The sequence below is a fragment of the Gavialis gangeticus genome, unplaced genomic scaffold, assembly GCF_001723915.1.
Source record: "Gavialis gangeticus isolate Ggan-Ray unplaced genomic scaffold, GavGan_comp1, whole genome shotgun sequence".
Lineage (NCBI taxonomy): Eukaryota > Metazoa > Chordata > Crocodylia > Gavialidae > Gavialis > Gavialis gangeticus.
Genome location: NW_017729022.1, coordinates 93,518,273 through 93,540,355, shown reverse-complemented (window position 1 = coordinate 93,540,355; position 22,083 = coordinate 93,518,273). Strand labels below are relative to the sequence as shown.

The 22,083-nt window shown below is 41.4% G+C and overlaps 1 protein-coding gene across 2 annotated transcripts in view; it reads right to left on the bottom strand.

The window, feature by feature from the left end:
- PDE3A (phosphodiesterase 3A) overlaps positions 1–22,083 on the bottom strand; it is a 143,523-nt gene that overhangs the window by 65,412 nt on the left and 56,028 nt on the right. For both annotated transcript variants that reach the window (XM_019515615.1, XM_019515616.1), the window contains exons 2-3: positions 3,748–4,008; positions 57–211 (exon numbers count right to left, since the gene is read on the bottom strand). In XM_019515615.1, the coding sequence (XP_019371160.1) occupies positions 57–211; positions 3,748–4,008 (416 nt within the window). The remainder of the gene's footprint in view (positions 1–56; positions 212–3,747; positions 4,009–22,083) is intronic.

Genomic DNA, 22,083 nt, shown 5'->3' with positions numbered 1-22,083 from the left:
AAGAAAGAAGGACATATCCCTAAAGGTATATATAGAAAAGAAGATAATTTTCTTACCTGGATGAAGAAGATTCATAAGGTTTGATACTGGCACTACGGTCCCTTCTCACTGGTGCTGGCTCCAAGGTAGGTAATCCTGTTGCCGATGTCGTTGTGGTCCAAGTTGATGACACACGTCTCAGTAGACCTGGAGGCAAACTCCTTCGTAAGCGCTAAACAGAAAACAGTAGTTTTGCAGTTATCCACCCAGTTGACTACCTTTGAGTAGATATTACGCCATATTCTACTGATACTGACATTAAAGAACAGAAAGATCACAGGCCTGATTGTTACACATACTCAGCTCTGACTGGAGTTACTGCTGAGGCATTCAACACCTTTGAAATTCAAGTCTTACATGACTTTGGCCAAGTCACTCAGTAGCCTTTAAAAGAGAATGCTTTAACATCAGATATACTATGTAGGAAAATCAGTAAAATCCAAACAAAAGAAAAAGAAGTCAAGATGTGTATCAAGTTGAATCAAGTTCAAGATGATGCATCAAAATAAAGCATTTATATGCTGGAGCACTTTGTTCCAAAAAAAAAAACAAAAAAACAAAAATTCAAACCAAAAACCAAAAACCAACCAAATAAATAATAGGTAGAAACAGTTGCAAGCAAAAACCCTTCCCAACATAGCAACAAAGTTTCTCTAACTTATTTCCATTATATTTGACTCCGTACATGATCCTTGCCGATAATGTGCAAGTTCTCCTGAAGCTTGACAAAGCTGCAGACTGAGGGAATACGCAGAGTGGAGGCAAAAGTCATTGTTATTAGAGACTTCAACTTCATTGCTGAGAAGAGTGGCTCCAATAAATTTTCTGAGAAAGTTATTTTTTATAATCAATGTTTTGCTTTTAATTATTGTGAATCATCTTCACTTGAGTACAAAAATAATTCTGAATAGTTATCAGTATTAAAATAATTTATAAGGCTCTATGGGGAATACCATCAGCTCAACAGGTGCAAAACTGACTCAACAGCTCAAGTGAATTGATAGATGGGCTATATTTTGGTCAACATATTCAGACATGGGTCACCACAGTTAGGCTGCTAAACCTATATTTATACACTTAACACATTTATTTTCAATAACTTATTTATGTGAACCATAACACATTTCAGCTAGTACAACCTTACAGGCACACTTTACTTCTCTTATCATCCGTTCATCTATTCTCTTTTGACTTCTTTCCTTTTTACCTGGATAGGTTGGAATACCAAGTTGGATATATACCAGTCTCTGATGCCACTGCGCATATTAATATTGCACAAAGACAACATTAAAGGAGAGAAGTCAAGCACTCAACAATAAATGACAGTTAGGGCTGCCTGTGCAATCTTAACTCAGACTCTTGTAAACATGTATTATGATCCACCTTTAATCAAACAATGACCTCCTCTCTTCCCCAAATCTACTAAGCCCTCCTGCCCCACTGTGTGGGTCCCCTCTACTTTAATCAAGTTACTCCTTCTTTCACTGTGCCAGGACCCCACTGGGGGAGAAATATTAACAGCATAGAAGGGAACCATGAAAACACACCTCTGACACCCAGGACTGCTGCACACAATTTCCTGCTGAACAGTACCAGAACTTTTCAAATTAAGGGCTACCAGAATTTTTCCCTTGTCTGGTTTTTGCATATAGTTTTGTTTTAATTAAAATAATAAAAATTAAAAAATTAACTGGACATTAACCTGGGCATACAAACAATCAATTAAAATAGTTAAAGTTATAAAGTACTGAATACAAGGTCATACAACTTGAGGTGGTAGAAACTTTTACTAACCAAATCTATCAGCTCCACCTGTTTCACAGAGTGGAGTTGATCCATGTGCATTTTATTTTTTTTAAACTATTTAAATATTCATATTAGACTGCTGCTTTATGCCTGGTCCTTTCAGTTTGTGTGAATGCCTACACCCCAATGCACAATGCTTGCCATTCTATATTGATTTTTTTCTATTCCCATTAAAGTAATTCTAAAGCTCTGGTTAAGTGAAGAAAACACACTCAAAGTCCTGTCCAAAACATAAAAAAAAAAATCATTCACCTCTATAATCACAGGCTGCAGAAATTATTTGTACAGGATAAGCACAAAATGCACCTCACAATTAGTTCCAACTAGCAAGTTTTATGTTCTTGCTTTACCAGAGAAATTACCAAATTGTTTAGAAGTTAGAATGGACAACCTGGGCAGTTTAGAATATTTTCAGGGTGACTGGAAGGTTTTTTTGTTGTTCTTGTTTTTTTTTAACCTGCTAACTTTTGTTAACAGGTGGAGAAGCAGGGAATAAACTGCATTGGTTAGTTTCCTCTACTTTTGTTTGCTGTGCTTTCAAACACAGCTCATCCAATCAATCTTTACCAAAACTCCCATTATTTCCAATTTTCAGTGTGGGGACACTGATACATGCTGGAGTCTGCTGGAGCACAGTAATTACCATGATCCAGCAGACTTGGTTAATCGAGTCTGCTCCAACACACTGTAATTATGGTGCACTGGAGCAGCTTTGTTGCATATGTATAGATGCCTATACTATGTGCAATACTGACTTGCATGGTATTTTTTTCAGGTGGGCAAATGGGTCACTGAAGCCTTGATCCAAAGCTTATGGAGGTCTATTGCTGTCTAGCCGGGTAGTTATCAATGGCTCAATATCTAGTTGGGAGGAGGTCTCAAGTGGGGCTCCCCATGGGTATGTCTGGGTCTGATGTTGTGTAAGGTCTTCATTAATAATTTAGACAATTGGACTAAGTACAGGCTTAGTTGCAGATACTCTGTAAGGTAGGGCTAGGATCCAGAATGACTTGGATAGACTGAAGAAATAGTCTACAGTCAACCAGATGAGATTCAACAAGAACAAGTGCAAAGTCCTGCAAGTGGGACAGAATAATTGCATGTACAAATACAGGCTTAGAATGGAAATAATGGGAACAATAGGCTAGGCTGCAATACTGTAGAGATGGACCGGGGGCTACAGCTGAGTTGTAAGTTGAATATGAGCCAACAGTGTGCTCTTGCTGAAAAAAAAGCCAACCACATACTAGGTCATATTAATAGAAGAATCACTTATAAATCAAGGGAAGTAATCAAGGGAAGTAATTTTTCTGCTCTCTTTAGCACAGGTGAGGCCTCACTTGGAGTACTGTGTCCAGTTTTGGCCCCAGCACGTCAGGGATATGGACAGATTGGAAAGGATGCAGTGTGGAGCAACAAAAAAGATTAGTGGCCTGGGAGACAAAACTTATGAGGAAAGGCTAAAAGAGCTAGGGTTATTTAGTGTGAAGAAGAAAAGGCCAAGGGGGAATTTGATAACAGGAAGGAGATAGATAAGCTTTTCTCTGTGGTCATAAGAAACAGGACTAGGAACAATAAGCCTGAGGCTGAAGTGGAGGAAATTTGGGTTGGAAGTTAGGAGGAGGCTTCTGATTATGAGGGCGGTCGAGCATTGGAACAGGCTACCTAGAGAAACTGTGGAATTTCTCCATCCTTGTAAATTTTCACGAGCAGGTTCAACCACCTTGCATGAGATGGTTTAGATCAGGTTGATCCTGCCTTGAGAAGGAGAATGGACTAGATGAGCTCATGAGGTCCCTTCCATCCCTACTTTTCTATGATTCCATAAGGTGGAGTTGATGGAGTCAAGGTTTAGTAATCAGAATACACTGACTTTGACAGCCAACACAGAGAAGTACATACCTTGGGAATAGCCAGCTTTTCTCCTTTTTCTGGACATTCTTCTGAGTCAGAGCAAGTATAGTTTTCACTGAATGACACCAAAGGGTTGACTCTTGGCTTATGAATAGCCTGGAATGTTAACTGTGTATTAAGCAGATTGCTCACTGTTCTCAGGGAAGTACACACATTGGGTGGCAATGAAGGATCTGCCAACAGGTCTGTAATAAGCCCATGCGCTTCTCCCATGACAGCAATATCCACTGTAATACTGGTGCCTGATGACTGAAAAAGAGAAACAAAACAGTGGATGTGATATTATGGCTGTGCTCCCAATACCAAATGACTACATGTTCCATTAAATCAATGTCCCTACAGTGAAATCATCAGTATATGTAATTTGTTATCTGTAGCTGATAAAATTAATACAGATTAATTAAGATAATATAAATTGTTCTCAACAGCTTGATCATTAGGTCTACTTCATACTGCAAATATGCTTGGAAATTTATCACATACAGTTGTCAGCAATTTCACAGGTTTTAGAACATTCAGAAAGCAGATATGGCATTATCAGAAATCATTGCCAAAGAAGAGCATATTAGACAACAATACAGAAATTCAAATAAAGATGAGATGTCATTCATATACTGCAGTTTAGCCACAAGTTATTGCGCTCAATACAGGAATGAAATTCAATGACAGGGACTACCAACCTTTCTCGCCTTGAAAACGTAGTATTTTATTCATTAATACATAAGTACATACTAATAAAATTTATATATTGAAAAAATTATTATTCAAGAAAAAAGAAGAGCTTCACCTTCAGTAGTGGCAAAGTAATATATATTTATGGATCAATGATCTATAACTTGCAGTTGACAACTAATGATACTGTCTTAGAAGACTGAAGAACTGCAAGGTCTAATGGAATAAATTATATGAAGAAAAGTAGGCTTTGATTAATAAGCAAAATACACCAAAAGTAAAGTAGAAAATATGTCTTCCATCATCTCTAAGCTACTGACAGAGCAGTGACATTTCCAGGTCAAAATTTTAATCAGGTCCCTATAAATCATTGTAATTGCCACATGAGATCATCAATTAAAGGCATTCTTGAATGTGACCCTCAATGCTTTGCTTGTTTTGCTAGGCTGTTAAATGAATCCTACTGTTACTGCTTTGGGGCTTCCTACTGGGATAGCATCCAAAATTTTTATATGTAAATACACATATTCATGTGCACAAACAAACCCACACACCCACCTATATGAACATACACTAAACTCAGATAGAATTTCAATGGTCATCCTTTTTGTAAGTGTTATTGTGTCAGTTTGACAGTTGTAAGTAGCATATAAATTTGAGATGAAGAACCATTTATTTTACACTGATTTACTTGTGTATTTCTCACTTCAGCGAAGTAAGCAGGTCTGACTTGAAAAGTAGTCACAATCAGCTTTACTACTCATGAAGAGAAGTAACTGAACAAAAAAGGGTTTGTCCAGTTGAACAGAGCTGACATCTGGAACATGACCAGAGGAACAGAATATGGCTGAGTGACCTAATAATTTGGCAGCTCCAGGCACCCTTAAGTCTACTAGTAAGCATTGCAATATATATTAGCATCAGGTTATCTCAAGTTGCATGAGAGTTGGTCATGGGCAGATCCAGGATTTACTAAAGGTGGGGTATGGTGCACCCACCCTGACTATGGGGGGAAAGAGGCAAGGCGTAGCCAGAGCTTCCAGGTTGGTGGAGCACATCAGGGAACCGGGCAGGAAGCATGCATCTAACCACCAATGCCCTGGCACCACTGCTGCTGTCCCCAGCTGGCTAAGGGGTAGAGGACATGGAGCCACTCCTGTTTGACTCCAGTTGTGCGGGGGGCTGGATTCATTCTGGGATAGTGGCAGCTGCAGTTTTGTCCTTCCAGCCCCTGCTCTCTACAGGCTCCCCTTACCCACCAACTGGTCAGGAGCAGGAACTGGAAGGAGCAAGTTGCAAGCCACTGTTGCTGTCCCTAGCTGCACCCAGACTACCACACAGCCTGTTGCTGCAGCCAGAACAGGTCAGAAGTAGCTCTGCAAGGTTCTCCACCTTGGGAGGAAAAACCTGCAGCATCCTTATAGGCTTGGCAGTGCTACGCTGGCTAGCACTATAGAAGAAAGAGACTTGGGGGTCATCATTGACCACAAGATGAACACGAGCCTGCAATGTGATGCTATGGCTAGTAAAGCGACCAAAATGCCCCAGCAGCATCAGCATTAGTGTTATTATAGTCATTATTATTATTATGAACAATGATGATTTGGAGTAGGGCAGGTGCAGGGGTCCCAGGGGCTTTGTCCCCTCCAGAGCAGTTGAGGCTGGCCCCACTCTGGCCCCCAGCTCTGCCCCCCCCCCAGTGGTGCGGGGTCAGGACCAACGCAGGGAGGCAGCTGGGGCCAGTGCAGGGCTGGGGGCAGCGGATTTGTTGCTGTGGGGGGGTGCTGGTGCTGGGCAATGAACCTGGGTGTGCGGGAAGGGGTGGCCGTATGGGTGTAGCAGGCCTCAATCCTGGGCCTGGCTCAGGTCCACTCTCTCCTGATCTCTGCCCGGTCCCATACCCAGCTTCACTCCCTCCCCCCAGGCCCCTTCCGCCACAGACTTACCTACACTCAGTGCCCCCCCCTTGTTTTCTCCCTCTGCCTATGCTGGTTGGAGCTTTTCATTGTGTAATAGCTACTTTGCACATGTGGCTGGCCTCAAGGTAATTGCATAATTCACTAGTTAATTGTGTGATACCTGTAACATGTAGAGGGGGCCTTAGAGCCAAACATACACAACTTTGACCAGATTTAATTATAACAGCAATAACCAAAGAACATAAAGCAGAGGAACATTTTCTATAATTTATTAGTTTTAGCAAATTAAAATCACATGTAAATTGTTTATATTTAGCATGTCAGACTGCCGTAGTAAAAATTGCTTGATTTTATTAAAACAGAAGCCACTGAATAGTATTCCAAATTCACTTGTGATAGTTTGATTTTAATCAAGTTATCACAATTGAATTTTGAATACTGTTCAGTGGCTTCTTTTTTCCATAACAAAGACTAAACAGTTCTGAAGAACTGAGTGTTTTTTCCTGATTCTGCAACTTAAAAACTATAAAGAAAAAGTGTTAATCTGATTTTTAAAACATTATTCACAAGATACAACCTAATGTTAATTTGCTTTTTTAAGGAGACAATCTGAAACTTATTCCCAATAAACTACTCATTGTAAAAGTGAAGCATATTTATGTAAAACAGACAACCACTGAAGATCTTTGGGTTTCTGCCACTTTATATCTACTGCCATTTTTCAAAGGGTTAAGAGGAAAATATATTAAAAACACTCTGCACCATACATGGTAAGCTTTTGCATATAGTTTACTCTTAATGCAAACAGCCACTAACCTGGATTTCTCCCAAACCACTTTGCTCATCTAAAGCTAAAGCCCGGAAATTTGGAAATGAAGACAAGAAACAATACACTTGTAAATCAACAGTAATGTGCAACTCTCTAACTCAAAAAGTTAATCTGATTTTGAAAGGTGAATTTTACTTTCATGTTGTAGCTATGCCAGCTCTCATATACTAAACTATGCTGCAGAACTTTGTATCCAATCTTATCCTACAAATTTTGGAGAAATTTGGAACAGGACAAGCTTCGTGGCTTCAGTCCAACGCTGATTTAAGTATTCGTGAGCAGTGATTCAAATTCAAGGGTTGCAGATGTGTGCTAGGGTATAAGAAGTAGAAAGTGAAAATGACCAGACACAAAAGTCAAAGCAGACTAAATGACTAGCATATGTTTGTCCATACATCTGAACAAGATGCATATATAAACACTACACTGCACAAAATGATGGAAAACTTTAAAAAAAACTCCCTAAAAACAAAAAGCATGGCACTCAGGTTGGGGTTTTGGTATAATATTCATTATTTATTTATGATTTGTATTACTACATTAGGACCTGGAATCCCTAACCCAAATTTGGACCTGATTTCATTGTATGCCCATACAAAGAAGGAAAACAGGAGAGAAAGATAAAGCATGGAAGAAAATAGCATTCCCATTTAATTGATATGGCTTTAGAAACAGACAGATAAAGCACCAAACCTACATACATTTAGGCACATTTCACTTTATGCACATGAAAAGTTCAAGGTGAATTCTAATGCTCTTTAAGAAATATCTACATCTTTTTTTGAAGGAATGGGTTCTAGGTAACTTATCCAAGGTCATAGGAAAGGGATCTTAACGCAGATTTTTCCAACTGCCGATCTAGGATTTCCTAAGACCACACTTGAGAGAATTCGAATGAACACAACTGAAAATAACCAACTGATAAATTTTGTTTGATATCTTTATTTTTTTAAACCATTGTATAGATTTATTAGACTTTAATCCCTCTTGTTTAATGCCTTAAATTCTAGAATTTTAGAACAAGTGTAGCAGAGTCCTCTTTGTTTTATCCTATTAAGATATGCAGGACTTTTCCACAAAAATCTGAGAACAAAGAGTTACTGAACTGTGGAAGCATTACAGGCAGTCCTCGACTTACAATGTTTCGAGTTACATTTCACATTTACAATGTTTATAAATTGACACCCTGTTTCAACTTTCTGACATCAGTTTCTACTTTACAACACTTGATCTGATGCCATGCCATGCCACGCCAGTGAACAAGTTCATTGCATCGCCCATCTCCTTGGAGAATATCTGTCCAAACTTCCTTGGACACTTATCTTTAAGAAAGCAGACAAGACTTCAGAAAAACCTGCAGCCAAGACTCCTGAGAAGACTCCAGCCAAGAGCCCTTCAAAAAGTCCCGCAAAGTCACCTCAGAGAAGTCCTTCCAAATCAATATGATTACTATTTACAATATAAATACATTAATGTATATGACTCATCTATAATTGGTTAAGTTCAAAATTCTGGGTCATTTTTGGTGAAAATATGGTATCGGGCCTTGGTTCAGGAACCAATTCCCCATTTATAATATTGTTTCCTATACGAAAATTGGTTCTGAGTTACAACGTTTCGACTTAAGATGTGGTTTTTGGGAACCAATTGTGTCGTAAGTTCGAGGAATGCCTGTAAATGAAAATTTCTGTTAGAGAAATGTGCTAGGGACGAAAACAGGAACAAAGGTTTCCTTTAATCATAAATCCTTATAAATCAGTTCAGTTTATGTGCTGTCCTTGAGCAAATCCAACCATAAATGACTAGCCCATGAGAACAGCAGATCTGGTATTCTTACCACCAACAGTCCCCCTCATCGCTAATAAAACTACATCGCCTGAACTACTATCATTGTGTTCCAACTCTCAGACAAAATTGCTAAATATGTTATGACTGAACCCTGTGATATACCTTACTCTACTCTCTTGCAAAAGAAGGGTGATTTTCAGTCCAAATAAAGAAAGAACGGGAAAGAAAATAAAAAAAAGAACTTTAAAATGAACAAGGCAATAGTATCTCTTATATCCTCTACCTTTGTATAATCAAAGTAAGATTATAAATAAAGTAAGATTTCATGCAGGTTCCAAGTCAGGTCATGAACTCCTGGGCAAAGCTGCCTGAAAATAAAATTAAAAATAAACATAGCTGACCATTTTTTTTAACCTGCACAGTATATGATTTGAAGCAAATATATGAAGTGACTTCTATGGAAGCAATGGATGGTTTTTAAGGCCACCTCAAGTGCAACTACTGCTTTTTACAAACGGACTAAACAAAACTAATTGTGTATAATGTTTTTGCACTCAAATTTTTCCTGCTAAAGATGCAGAGGAATAGAGTCTGACCTGGATAAGACTTCTCTTTTACACTAACATAAAAGTAGGTAGGAAATCTAGGAGTATGTTCTTCTCTAATATACCACAACCCCAGTACTCCCCATGATGTAGACTTAGCTCAAGGGCTATATGGGAGGGGTAAGCACACTTCTGTGATCAGACAGAATACCTCAAAACCCTTTGCTTAGCAAGGCAGACAAGAGAAACAGCTTTCTGAAAGAGACCTGCCCAGCAGAGGTGTGCAAAGTGGGCCCTATTCAATTCGGATTCAGATTCGGCCCAAATCAGGGCAGTGATTTGATTAGTTGATTCAGATTACTGTCCCCAATTCAATTAATCTGAATCTGAATCTGAAGATTAGATGCTGATTCGGACATAAACACAGCTTTAAATGTTTTTTCTACATACCTCAAGGTACCAGGCACAGCTTGTGAACGCTGTGACGCCGGGGCTGGTGGAGTGTCCCATAGGAGTGCAGGAGGACCCTCCACGTGCTTGGAGGTGAATCCGGAAGTGGACCTAAAGTACTTCCCAATGTGCCCCACTGGCTCAGAGATCGGCCTCAGGGGGCCCTGGCTGCCCCCTGCCAAGACCCAGGAGGCACCAGTAGCCAAGCCAGGGGAGGAACGGGTGGGGGGGGCCCTGCATGCTCCCCAGTGGACCCAGAAGTGCTCCTGGTCCACTTCTGGGTGTGCTGCCAAGGACGCTGGGGAGCCCCCCATTCTTCTGTGGGACACTCCATGCGCCCCAGCATCACAGCACTCATGAGCCACCTGGTACCTTGAGGTATGTAGAAAAAATATTTAAAGCTATGACTGTGTCTGAATCTCTGAATCTTTCCAAATAGATTTGGAGGGTTCAGACTCAAGTCAGAGAGATTAAAGGATCCTCTGATTCGATTAGGATTTGGAGATTTGGCTACCAATCTCCACCAAATCAAATCAGGGACTGAAGCTTCGCACAGCCCTACTACCCAGGAGCAGGTAGTCACAATGCACCAGAGACGTATTGAATCACATGCTGCGCTGACACTTAGAGTGCCCTCGCAATCTAATCCTGGGGGAAACAAACTATTTTCCTACTGATTTTTACAATACCTAGAATTGTAGAAACATCAGAAAAGGTTTTAAGCACAAAGGACTACATGGCTAGGACCAGACATTCAAAAAGCCTGAGCCTGAACTGATTCAGTCTTTGCAGGTTAGTCTAACCTGCAAAGAGTGAACCAGTTTACAAGTGGATAGATGTTCAACACATGCCTGCAGCAGCTCAAGCCAGAAGCCTGAGGGTGCTAGGGTAGCCCTTCCTTCCTTCCTTCCTTCCAGAGTGGAGCTGAGCTGAGAAGGGGGGTGTAGCCAGGCCCCAATGGCTCACTGACAGCCGGAAGCAATCCAGGCACACATAGCTGCCCAGCCCCAGAGGGGAACTCTTAGCCCTCCTCCCTCTCTCCCATGACCGCAGGGCAAGAAGGGGGAGCTCTTCTCCCTCCTCCTCCCCTGCTGGCACCACGGGGTGGGGAGGGGAGCTCTGTGAGGCTGCCCAGCCCCAGAGGGGGACTCTTCCCCTCACTCCTCCTTCCCAAGGGCAGGGAGGTGCTCTGTTCCATGCTGGGAGGAACTCTTCACCCTTCTCCCCCCAGAGTGGCAGTGGGAGCATGGAGCTCAGTTGGGCAGGGTTGGGGTATGTGGGTGGCGAGTGTAGGGCCTCCCACACACTTCCCCATAGCTGCAGCCCCAAGCACAGAGCTCAGCTGGGCAGGATACAGGTAGGTGGGGTCTAGAGGACTCCCCCCATGGCTGCACACACTCCCCCATGGCTTCAGCCCCCGCTGCCTGGCAGCAGCAGCAGCAGACAGGGAGAGCAGGGCACTTGTGCCTGGTGCAGGCCTGGCTCCGGCCAGCACAGCACTGAGGGAGAGAGCGGATTCTGCCTTATCCCCCACTGGGTCTCTGAGACTAAGCCTGAATTTGCAGCTCCATTGCTGGAGCCAGGTGCTTCCCTCACTCCCTGTTGTGCAGTCCTGCACTCACACACTGCTGGAACTGGAGGAAGCCCCACCTCTGCTTCCCCAAAGAGTCTAGTGTGGGGCTTCTCTGTCAGAGACTTTGCTGCAGGCATGGTGCAGAGCTGTGGGGATAGAAGAGGGTGGGCAGGCTGTGCTCCTCACCCCATAGTGCTGGCTGTCTCTATCCCCAGGGCTCTGCGCTGCACCTGCAGCTCTGCACTAGGAACAGAGGCCCCTCCCTGGGGATAGAGGCAGCCAGCACTGCACTGGGGGTGAGGAGCACAGCCCCGCGCAGCCTGCCTGGCCACTTCTATCCCTGGAACTCCACGCCACACCTGCAGGTTGCTCTGATGGAGAAGCCCCACGCTGGACTCTGTGGGGAAGCAGGGGCGAGGCTCCCTCCAGTCCCAGCACATTGCAAGTGCGGGACTGCACAGCAGGGAGTGGGGGAAGCACCTCACTCCAGCTCTGGAGCTGCAAGCTCATGCTCAGTCTCAGAGACCCAGTGTGGGATAAGATAGACTCTGCCCCCTCCCCTAGTGCAGCACTGGCCAGAGCCGCACCTGCACCAGGCACAAGTGCCCTGACCTCCCACCTGCTGCTGCTGCCAAGCAGCAGTGGCTGAAGCCATGGCGTAAGTCCCCTAGACCCCTCCACCTCCACCCTGCCCAACTGAGCTCTGCACTCGGGGCTGCAGCCATGGAGAGAGTCCCCTACATCCCCCACTCCCACCCTGCTCAGCTGAGCTCCATACTCAGGGCTGCAGCCATTAGGGGAGTCCCCTACACCCCCCACTCCTACTCTGCCCAGCTGAGCTCCACATTCCCACTGCCCCTCTGGGAGGGGGAGGAGGGGGAAGAGTTCCCCCAAGCATGAAACAGAGCCTCCTTCTGCCCCCCACCCAGGGCCAGGCTGCACTGGGGAAGGGCAGGAGGAAGGGAAGGGGAGGAGGAGAAAGAGTCCCCATCCAGTGCCTCACAGAGTCCCCCATCCCACTCTGGGAGGAGGAGGAGGGGGAAGAGTCCTCCCCAGTATGGAAAAGGGTTCTCCTCCCAACCCTGCAAGACAACCTACCCAGCATGGCCCCATTAAAGTGAAGGGGGCAGGGAGAAGGTTTCATTCCTTCCTGCTCCCTTCCCTGCATCCAGGGTTTGCCAGTTCCAGGGGACACCACTGCAGCTCCCTCCCCTCTGGTCCCAGGCGGCAGACAGGCTGATGCCAGCTGCAGTGGGGGAAGAATTAACCCACTCCCTGCCCACTTTGCCTTAATGGAGCCATGCTGGCCAGTGTCTCTGCTAGGGCTGGTTCCTGCTCCAGCTAGAGAGCAGAGGGGCAGGGTCAGCCTTGCTGCGGAGCAGAGAGCCCTGCCCAGCCCAGAGAGCATGCCGGGATGCCGGGGGTATCTGGTTTATCTTAAACCACCAAAGAGTCTGGGAGAGACATTGCATAAACCGGCTTGACCCGAATCAGTTAAGTCTAATACTATATTGAACTGGGTTCATCTCAAACCAGTTTTGGTCATTTTGAAACTGGTTTATGTGCACTGATGTCTGTTGTTACAGGTTTAAACCAGTTTCTGATCACTTAAACCAGTTTATGTGTAATGTCTGTCCCTAGCCAATGAGAAGACACTGTTTGTGCACACAGATACAAACAGCCTGTATTTTAATCTGAGTAATAAAAACTATTACTTTTTCCCTAGTTATGTGCACTGTTTTGGTTTACATGCCTTCTCCAAAAAAAACCCAAAACACAGCCTTTTTTGGGTACCCAGTTTAATCTGTGTCCTGCAGAGGAAATGATATGAATTGCTAAATATGCTGTAAATTTGCTGTTTTCAAATTTTAGTAATCTTAAAATAGAGAAAGCCAAAGATATATTCTAAAAACTATTTTTTTGGTTGTTGGTGGTTTTTTGTTTGGTGGGGTGGTTTTTTTGTTTTTTTTTTTTGTTTGTTTGTTTGTTTTTGGTTTTTTGTTTTTGTTTTTAGAGAAGTCGTTCTTAAGTTTCTCTAACTTTTAACCCATTCAAAGTAATCACAGCTTTTGCAAAAACTAAATTTGGACCCTTGTAGAAAATGGTATGGATTTGGGAAAGAAATATGTTGGCGTTTCTGTAAACATCAATGCAAAAGTGCCTCAACTTAAAGCAATCCTGTGGAGTTGCTATAAGTATGCTACCTCTTTGCAAATAAACCATAGCTGATACTTTTACCAATACCTATATGTCAACAGTAACATTTTCTATTATAAAATCCCTTTTCTCAGTTGATTATAAACTTTGTCAAGCTACCTGTTCAGACTGAAATTGTTCCGCTCAGGCACTTGCCTCAGTCAATTATTTTGGAAATTTTCTGCAAAAAACATTCGGTCATTTCCCAAAGATGGTATTAGAGAAAAAATATATAGTCTTAGCCATGCCAATTTGTTTTTTTTTAAATTTGTTTGGTTTGGTTTGGTTTTTTATAGTACACTGATAGCTTCACTAGTCCTAATATCATGTTTGGAACTGGGACTTACAAGTCTGGCAAAAGCACTGGTCTAGTATCAGGGGTGATCCTTATGCTGGGCTGAGAACTGGCATATGCATAGGTACCTGAAAAACTGTACTTCATACAGATTCATTAAAAAAATGGCAGTCAAATTCACTAACTATTCTGTCTGCATTAAGCTTGCCCCATCCTCTCTGTCCTACCTTTTTACATGACTGCACATATCACCACAGAATAAACAGCCATGTTTTCTCCCAAGGCTGCAGAGGCTGTACAAAATTTCTGCTTCAGTTAGTCTTCTGAAGCTGTCGGGAACTAGTGCAGTGCCAAAAACAGAACTGGGAGTGGGGAGGATATAAACCCAGTACAATCAATGGACAGACATGGATAGTACTTCTGTAGGAGAACCTTTTGCAATCTATGAATGATGCACAAAAACACATACCTTGTATCCATAGACTTGACATAAAACTGCTTAGAACAAATCTGTAAAACAGTCATTTCCTTATCTCAGGAGACCACCATCACCATTTTTTACAGGCCCTTTTGGATTTGTTTTCCTCAGTAGGAGGAAAATTAGTTTGGTTTGCTGTTAATAGGAAGCAACAGGAAAAAACAAAACAACAAACAAAAAACAGTGCAACTAAATAAAACAAAATTAGGTTGGCTCATCCTAATAAAAATGCTCCTCAAGCACATTGATGATCAAAATATCTAAGAGCCAAAACAAAGCAAATACTTCAATTAACCCATCCTACCAAGGCAGCCAAGCAATACACTGTCTTCCCAATTCAGCCCAAAACCCAGAAGGCTAATGATTACATATACGATTCTTCTCCGCAGAGCTTTTGGATTCCTCTGCCAGTCTATAGCTCTGTCATTGCATTAACGACAACAGGGAAGGAAGAATTTAGGGAAAGAAGCTCTTGAATGAAGAGACACTACAAAGCAATCTCTGTGGATGAGACTCTCTTGGCACTATTTGAAATTAAGTGGAAATTCTGATGTTTTTGTCTAGTAGTGCTAGAGTGATATAGTCCTGATGGTCCAGGAACTATGCAAGAGGCAAGGATTTTTTGTGGGTGATGTATTTTAGTTGGCCAACTGCATGGTTGGGATAAAGGAAGACCAGCTTTCAAACGCAAGGCATTCTTCATCACATACAAGTGTCATATTTTCAATGGAGCCACAGGGAATACAACACACACTTTCTTTTGACTTCCAATGGGAGTTGGTTGCTTAATTTCTTTTAAATATGGAAATCACAAACAGCCAATGAAAAAGAATGAAAAAAGAATTACTTTTAAAGAGAGAATTATTACCAACAAAATAATGATTTCTAAAGTTAAATTCAGACCTTTTACTTAAAATGTGGCTCATGGAAAAAAACTACGTTCCAAAGAAAGGCTGTCTTCTGCTTTGAATTTTTCAATGAAATAGAGAATTTCACTTATGTATAATACTTTGTATCTGTGCATGGGATAGTCACAGACTGGTAACTGGAGGCTCGCTAAGTCACTGCTGATGCAAAGGTGACAGGGCCAACCATCTTCAAGATGAATTTGAATTGTATTAGCCCCTGTGGGGACGCTAGCAGAATGAAAGAGATACTGGCTGGTACACAAGTTTGAGGATGTCCAACTTACTAGGACAGGGCCTAGTGAGCATATAGATGGACTTAATTATCAGGTCTGTTACTGTCTATTTATGAGTAAGTTCTTTTGGTTCTACAAAGCTCCAACTTAGAGCAGCCAGGGACACAGCACAACCTTAAAAACACATTCCATTAAAAATCACCATTCTTCCTCCTGCACACTAACTAATCCTCCTACATTTTCAAACTAACATTCAAAGCTCTGTTATGTAGTTAAAGTCAAAGAATTCACATAACCTAATTTTTAAAGTATCTATAAATCACACAACCTCCTCTGGCGTGCAACTTAAAAATGGATATTATTTAAAGATTGTGCTATTAGTAGAGTGTTAGGGAGACACAGTGATTAATCATTTTTTATATTTATTTAATTTCACATACATCTGTTTTCTCTGTTATAAATTGTTTGAAGGTATTAAGCAAAGCAGCATCGTTAAATAGCATATACAACGTGATCCAAATAAATTCAGGGTTTAGACTAAAATAAATTAATCTTTGTTTGGGTAAAGACGTACTACGAGGAGTGTCAAATGTATCTCCAAGCATTTTATAGTGTGTCACTATAAACAAAAGCTGAGAAGGAATTGCTTAATTTAGTAAAGTTTCAGGAAACTGCTTGTCTTCAAAAACTTCAGTGATGTAAAAGAAAAGAAAAACTGAAAAAGGCAGTGAAGTATACAGTTTCAGGCATAGTGCTTCTGAAGTTAGTCACAACTCCTATTGACTTTAAATAGAAGCAGAGGCAGGATACAGATGCTGCATAGCACATTTTGCATATATTGTCATTTAACAATCAGGATTTTGTAAGGTTCTCACAAGCGAGCAAAAATATTTGTGGCACTATTTTCAGAAAATGCTAGGCAACTTCATTTCTCACTGAAGTAAATGGCAGAAGCAAACATCAAAACCAGGGCAACAGTTGATATGAACTAGGGCAGTATCTGTATGTAGAAAACCACACTTCCAAAAGTTATAGCTACCTTATTCTACTTAGCGCATGATACTCTCTTTTCATCAGCCTTTGCAAAGACTAGCTGTCATAACTTTGCAGCAGAATGCTCATGTTCATGTTGGTAACAAGTATCCTTCTCTGTTTTCATCTTCCACTTTAATCAACACTGGTTCCCTTGTAATAAACATCTCTGTGTATGATATGATGCTTATACTTCCTAATGCTAATAATTTCTGGATCTTTCACCCAGTAAATAGAGAGGTCCCATCCATTCCATTAGTCAAGCTGGTGTTGGTAACCCGACATGCAAATCTATATATCTTTAATCTCACAAATTAGTCGCACTCGGTTTACAGATTTTCAGATGGATGAAGCTCTTCTTGTGTTTGCATTAAAAAAATAAAAAATCAGGCAATGCTCTGAGTGTGTGATGCTGACCACATCTTAATTCTAATGGGACACCAATCTAAACGGAAATCATGATTCCATCTTAATGAGTCCTAGGCATTTGACACAAAACCTGTACTTTGTGGCTAAGGTCAAACCTCTGAGTTTTGGTTAAGTTTTGATTTGGATTCATGTCTAAATTTAGTAACGTGGGCTCTAGATTTCTAAAAGACAAGATGGTTATAAAGACCATTAGTAACTACCCAATACAAGTGTTTAAAATATATTAAATTCTATGGTTCTCCAATTTCTTGGGTTCCATTGGCTCTACTACTAATAAAAGTCAATAGCTGACATGAAAAAATGTCTGAAACAGTAAAATGGCCTTTATTACTACTGCATGGAGCAGCTGGTCACTTTATTGTTAGCAAATAAAAGCGCTGAAACCATTTAAAACAAAAAGACCAATGTATCTGTGCTCATGCATTGCTCGTAGGATTTTAAAGAAAAAGGTCCAAAGTACTATGGCTGCTGACAACTATGAAATACATTCTGCCAGAAGGATGCTATAAAATGACTACAAAGTCCTGTGTGACCGCAGAATCAATGCAAAATAAACAGCGTTGTGCAATGGGTGATAAATGTCACAGCTCTAAGTAACTTATTACTTTGGAGACAAGTGATAATGTACGGTGTGTGCCTGCGCGCACGCGCACACATGTAGTGCATGTGCATGTAGAACTAAACATTCTGTTCCTTTGAGAACAAAATGATTGACAGAGCCTGCCAGCTACAGAATTAGGGTCAATATTGCACAATATGTTACAATGCACATGACTAATTGAGGGAAGTTATGAACAAAAACAAACCAGATGTGCAAATTTGCAGGGAGATGGGTGCAGGGCTGTTACTCATTTTAAAAGGAGAGACTGAGAACACATTTATCACCAAACCTTTCTTAAAGTTGAAGCTGCTAACCACATTAGAGCTACTTCTACTTTAATACAGAGCACTGGGGCTTTGATTTAAAAAGACGGAATCTTGTAATCCGGGGATGGAACACGGGCTCTTTACTGAAGATGCCAAGTCAGTGGGTCAAATTTTCCATTTTTGATGGGAAGCCTCCTTGCAAATAAGGAACATGATTTAGAACTAGGAAAAGATCAGGGAGTTTTCAATTTGTTGACAATTCTGAAATTGTTTCAGGTCAAAACTCAAACATTTTTGAAAAAATTTCAGCCTTCCAAAAAGCTGAAGAAAAAAAAATTGTGTTGGCTTGCATGAAGTGGTTCATTTCTAGTCAAAGCAATAGCTTTCAATTCCAAGCAATTTTAAAATATTGTAAATTTAAAAAAATAAAATTCTGAAGCAAAAACATCATTTCAAATTACACTTTTTTGCCTTTTTATCAGAACGTCTGCCATAGTTTTCAAAAAGGATAAAATCTATTTCAAAAAGAGTTTGCAAGACATCAGCCATATATAGATATGTCAGTAATATGTGCCAGTCATATACATATATATATACACACACACACACACACACATCTATATGACACATACATGTCAATCTCTCTTTCTCTCTCTCACTCACACACAGAAAAAATTCAGTCAAAAATGTCACCCATCTCTACCATCATCCCTGTAGAAAGTGAATTTCAGCACTGACTTCAATGATTTGAAAAGGGCCAGCAGCTAAACACTGGTAATATGTCCACACTAATATTTAAGGTAGACCCTAAGAGTGCCTCGTAAGTGACCCAGTCTCATGAGCCCTTCTCTACCTTACCTAGTGACTGCTGCACATTGTGTTAAGCAAATCCCTTGTAGGAACCAGTCTGAAGACTACTAGTTGTTCATTCTTGGCTTGTCTTTGCCTTTGGCCAAGAAAAAGAGAAGGGGCTACAGAAGGGCTGCTAGTCAGGAGCAGGAAGTAGCAGGATGGATAGTCTGTGTGCAGTGCCTGGGCAAATTCAAAACACACAACAGACACTGCTGGGCTCAAGATGCTGGTTCCAACTTAAATCCTGGAAGGTCAGCACAGCTTCTGGTACTGGACTGCCACCACTGATTTGAGTTTAATTGTTTTCAGTATAGGATCACAGCAGGCATAGGTTTGTGGGAAGCCTTAAGGATGTCCCAATGAGAAGCATCAACATACTCAAGCATCTATTGCCACAATTAAGGAAGCTGCTTAAATTTATACTGCCTCCATCAATGAAGAATTGCTTGGCCTTCCCTCACTGGTGTGCTTTATGCAAATAGTATTGAGAAAAAAATTAGTTCAGAACAAAATTAGCATGCATTGAAGATTTAACTGATGAGGTATGTCAGCTCATTCATGCTAGACTTGTATGTTCAGATTTTTAACTTACTGAAGAAATTAAAGCTGGAGAACAAATTCTACAAATTATGCGAGTGTGTGAGAGTGTGTGCACACGTATTATAGATATGTATTTGAACTTCTCCAAAAGAAAGACACCCCTGTACTATCTCCCAAATATTTCAACCTGAATTTTAAGAAGCCTACAACATCCCTAATTATTAATGAAAATCTCTTCTCTGTACAGGTCTCTCCTACCCCTAGACTGCAGTCTGTGGAAGTTTTGCCCCTTATGTCAATGGAAGCAGGCCTCCAAAAGAGGAGAAATGGCTCCCTTAAAATACTTGTTCTTTAAAATACTCTACAAAGGTGCTTACAGAGTACTAAGGGAGTGAATATTTATAGTTTTAACAGGAAGTATCTGCTAGAGTTGTGTCAAGGCTTTGCAATGCACTGGCAATTTTACAGGAGCATGAAGACTGTCCCTAATCTGCATATCCATTCACATATGTGTGTTCAATTGATCTTTTATTGGAGGCAAAGGTTGCCATTCAGAGTAAAAGCATTCTATAAAAAATTGCATCGAAATCAAATACTTAACCTTTATCAAAAATAAGCATACATGAATGCACTAGTTGCTTACACTATACTTAAAGCTTCTTCAATACAGGATAGAAAAGTGAGTGTTGTTTGAGTTCCCCTCAATAAAAAACTAAATGTAGCATAGGAACAGAGTAACAATATGTGATTGCATTTTAATATCTGTTTTAGGACTCTCCAGGTAACAGCGCTTGGATTCTCACGACTTATAAACATAAATGCATCTTTGATTCACAAATAATCTGATGAATCAAAAGATATGCTATGTAGATCGCAAGCTCTTTGAGGCAGGAAATGCCAATAATAAATAATATTCTATTTAATTGAACTCTATAACAAAAACCAAATGCAAACTTCAAACATTAATCTCTCAACATAACGAAAAAAATAATTAACTGAGGTTCAGGGAAAAAAACTAAGGAAATCGTATTGTGCTGGACTGTCCAACAGAGATGGTAATATAAAACAAACAGATACTTATGAAGATGGGATCTATTATGAACCTACGAGTAACCCCACTGGCTGAAATGGAGCTATTTAACAGTTTCAGATTAGGCATGTGCTCAAAAGCCCTGCTGACTGATGTCTCAGAAACCAGAGCAATAGTTTTACTACTTGAACAGGAATAGAAGAGCACAGAAACCTTTGAAATACCATAATATACAATTATTGATTTTTGCTGCATGTGACAACCTTAGCAAACAGCAGATGGCACTATTCTGCTTTCAAAACAGACTGCATCTGTGCTGAATATACTGAGTGTGTGCACTCTTACCATGGATTCAGAAAAGTTCTCCATCCATGTTTTTATAAGTTAGCTAAATAATCTCTTACTGTTCACATTTTTTTCTAATGATCTTGAAAATGTTAAACAAACAGAGAAATTATTGCAACTTTGGACAAAAAAGTCTCAAACATTTCCAACTGGCCCGCATACTAACATATGCTGTATGAGAAAGATTTTTGAGACACTGCTGTGGAGAGTCACAGCTCTAACATGGTACTTGTCAACTGTACTAGGGGAAGGAAATTCTCATATTTCCTTTAGGGGGACAAGTCTCTTTCATAATGGCTAAAACATAACAACATTACACACACACACACACACACACACACACACACACACACACACACACACACACACACACACACACACACACACACACACAGGTGACCCTCACCATAAGCGGGGGATCCGTTCTGGAGATCCCTGAGCATGGCGAAATCCGCGAATATGGCACTGCATTCATGAATGTCATGAATGCAGTGCCCCTGGCAGCTGGGGGGGGGGGGCCACAGCTGCACTGGCGACGGCAGGAGCCTGATGGCAGTGGCGTAAACCCAGAGGCAGCAAGTGCAGAGCTCCTGAGGAGGTCCTGTAAGTGTATTTAAGACGCGGGTTCAGCATTTGCAAATATTTGAAACCACAAATGCTGAACCCGCGAATAGCGAGGGTTTCCTGTACTAGGGTTGTGTGAAGCTTTGGTCGCTGGTTCGATTTGGTGGAGATTTGGCCAGATTTAGCAGCTGAATCTCCTAATTTCATCAAGAAACCCTTTAACCTCTCTGAATCAAATTGGAACCCTCTGACTTGATTTGGAGAGATCTGACCATTCGGACAGACACACAGCTTTAAATGTTTTTTCTACATACCTCAAGGTACCAGGTGGCTTGTGAATGCTGGGGCAGATGTAGCGATCCACAGGAGCACAGGGGGTCCCCAGCATGCTCAGTGGCAGAACCAGAAGCACTTCTGGTCTATCTCCAGGTTTGCTGCTGAGCATGCGGTGCCACCCCCCACCCCCACCCCGTGCTCCCGTGGGACACTCCATCCACCTTACCATCACAGCATTCACGAGCCACACCTTGTACCTTGAGGTATGTAGAAAAAAACATTTAAAGCTGTGTCTATGTCTGAATCACTGATTCTCTGAATCAGCATCGAACCTTCAGATTCAGCCGAATCAAACTGGGACAATGATCCGAATCAACTAATCGAATCACTGTCCCTGGTTCAGGCTGAATCCAAATCGAATATGGCCCATTTCACACACCCCTAATACACACACACACACACACACACACACACACACACACACACACACACACACACACACA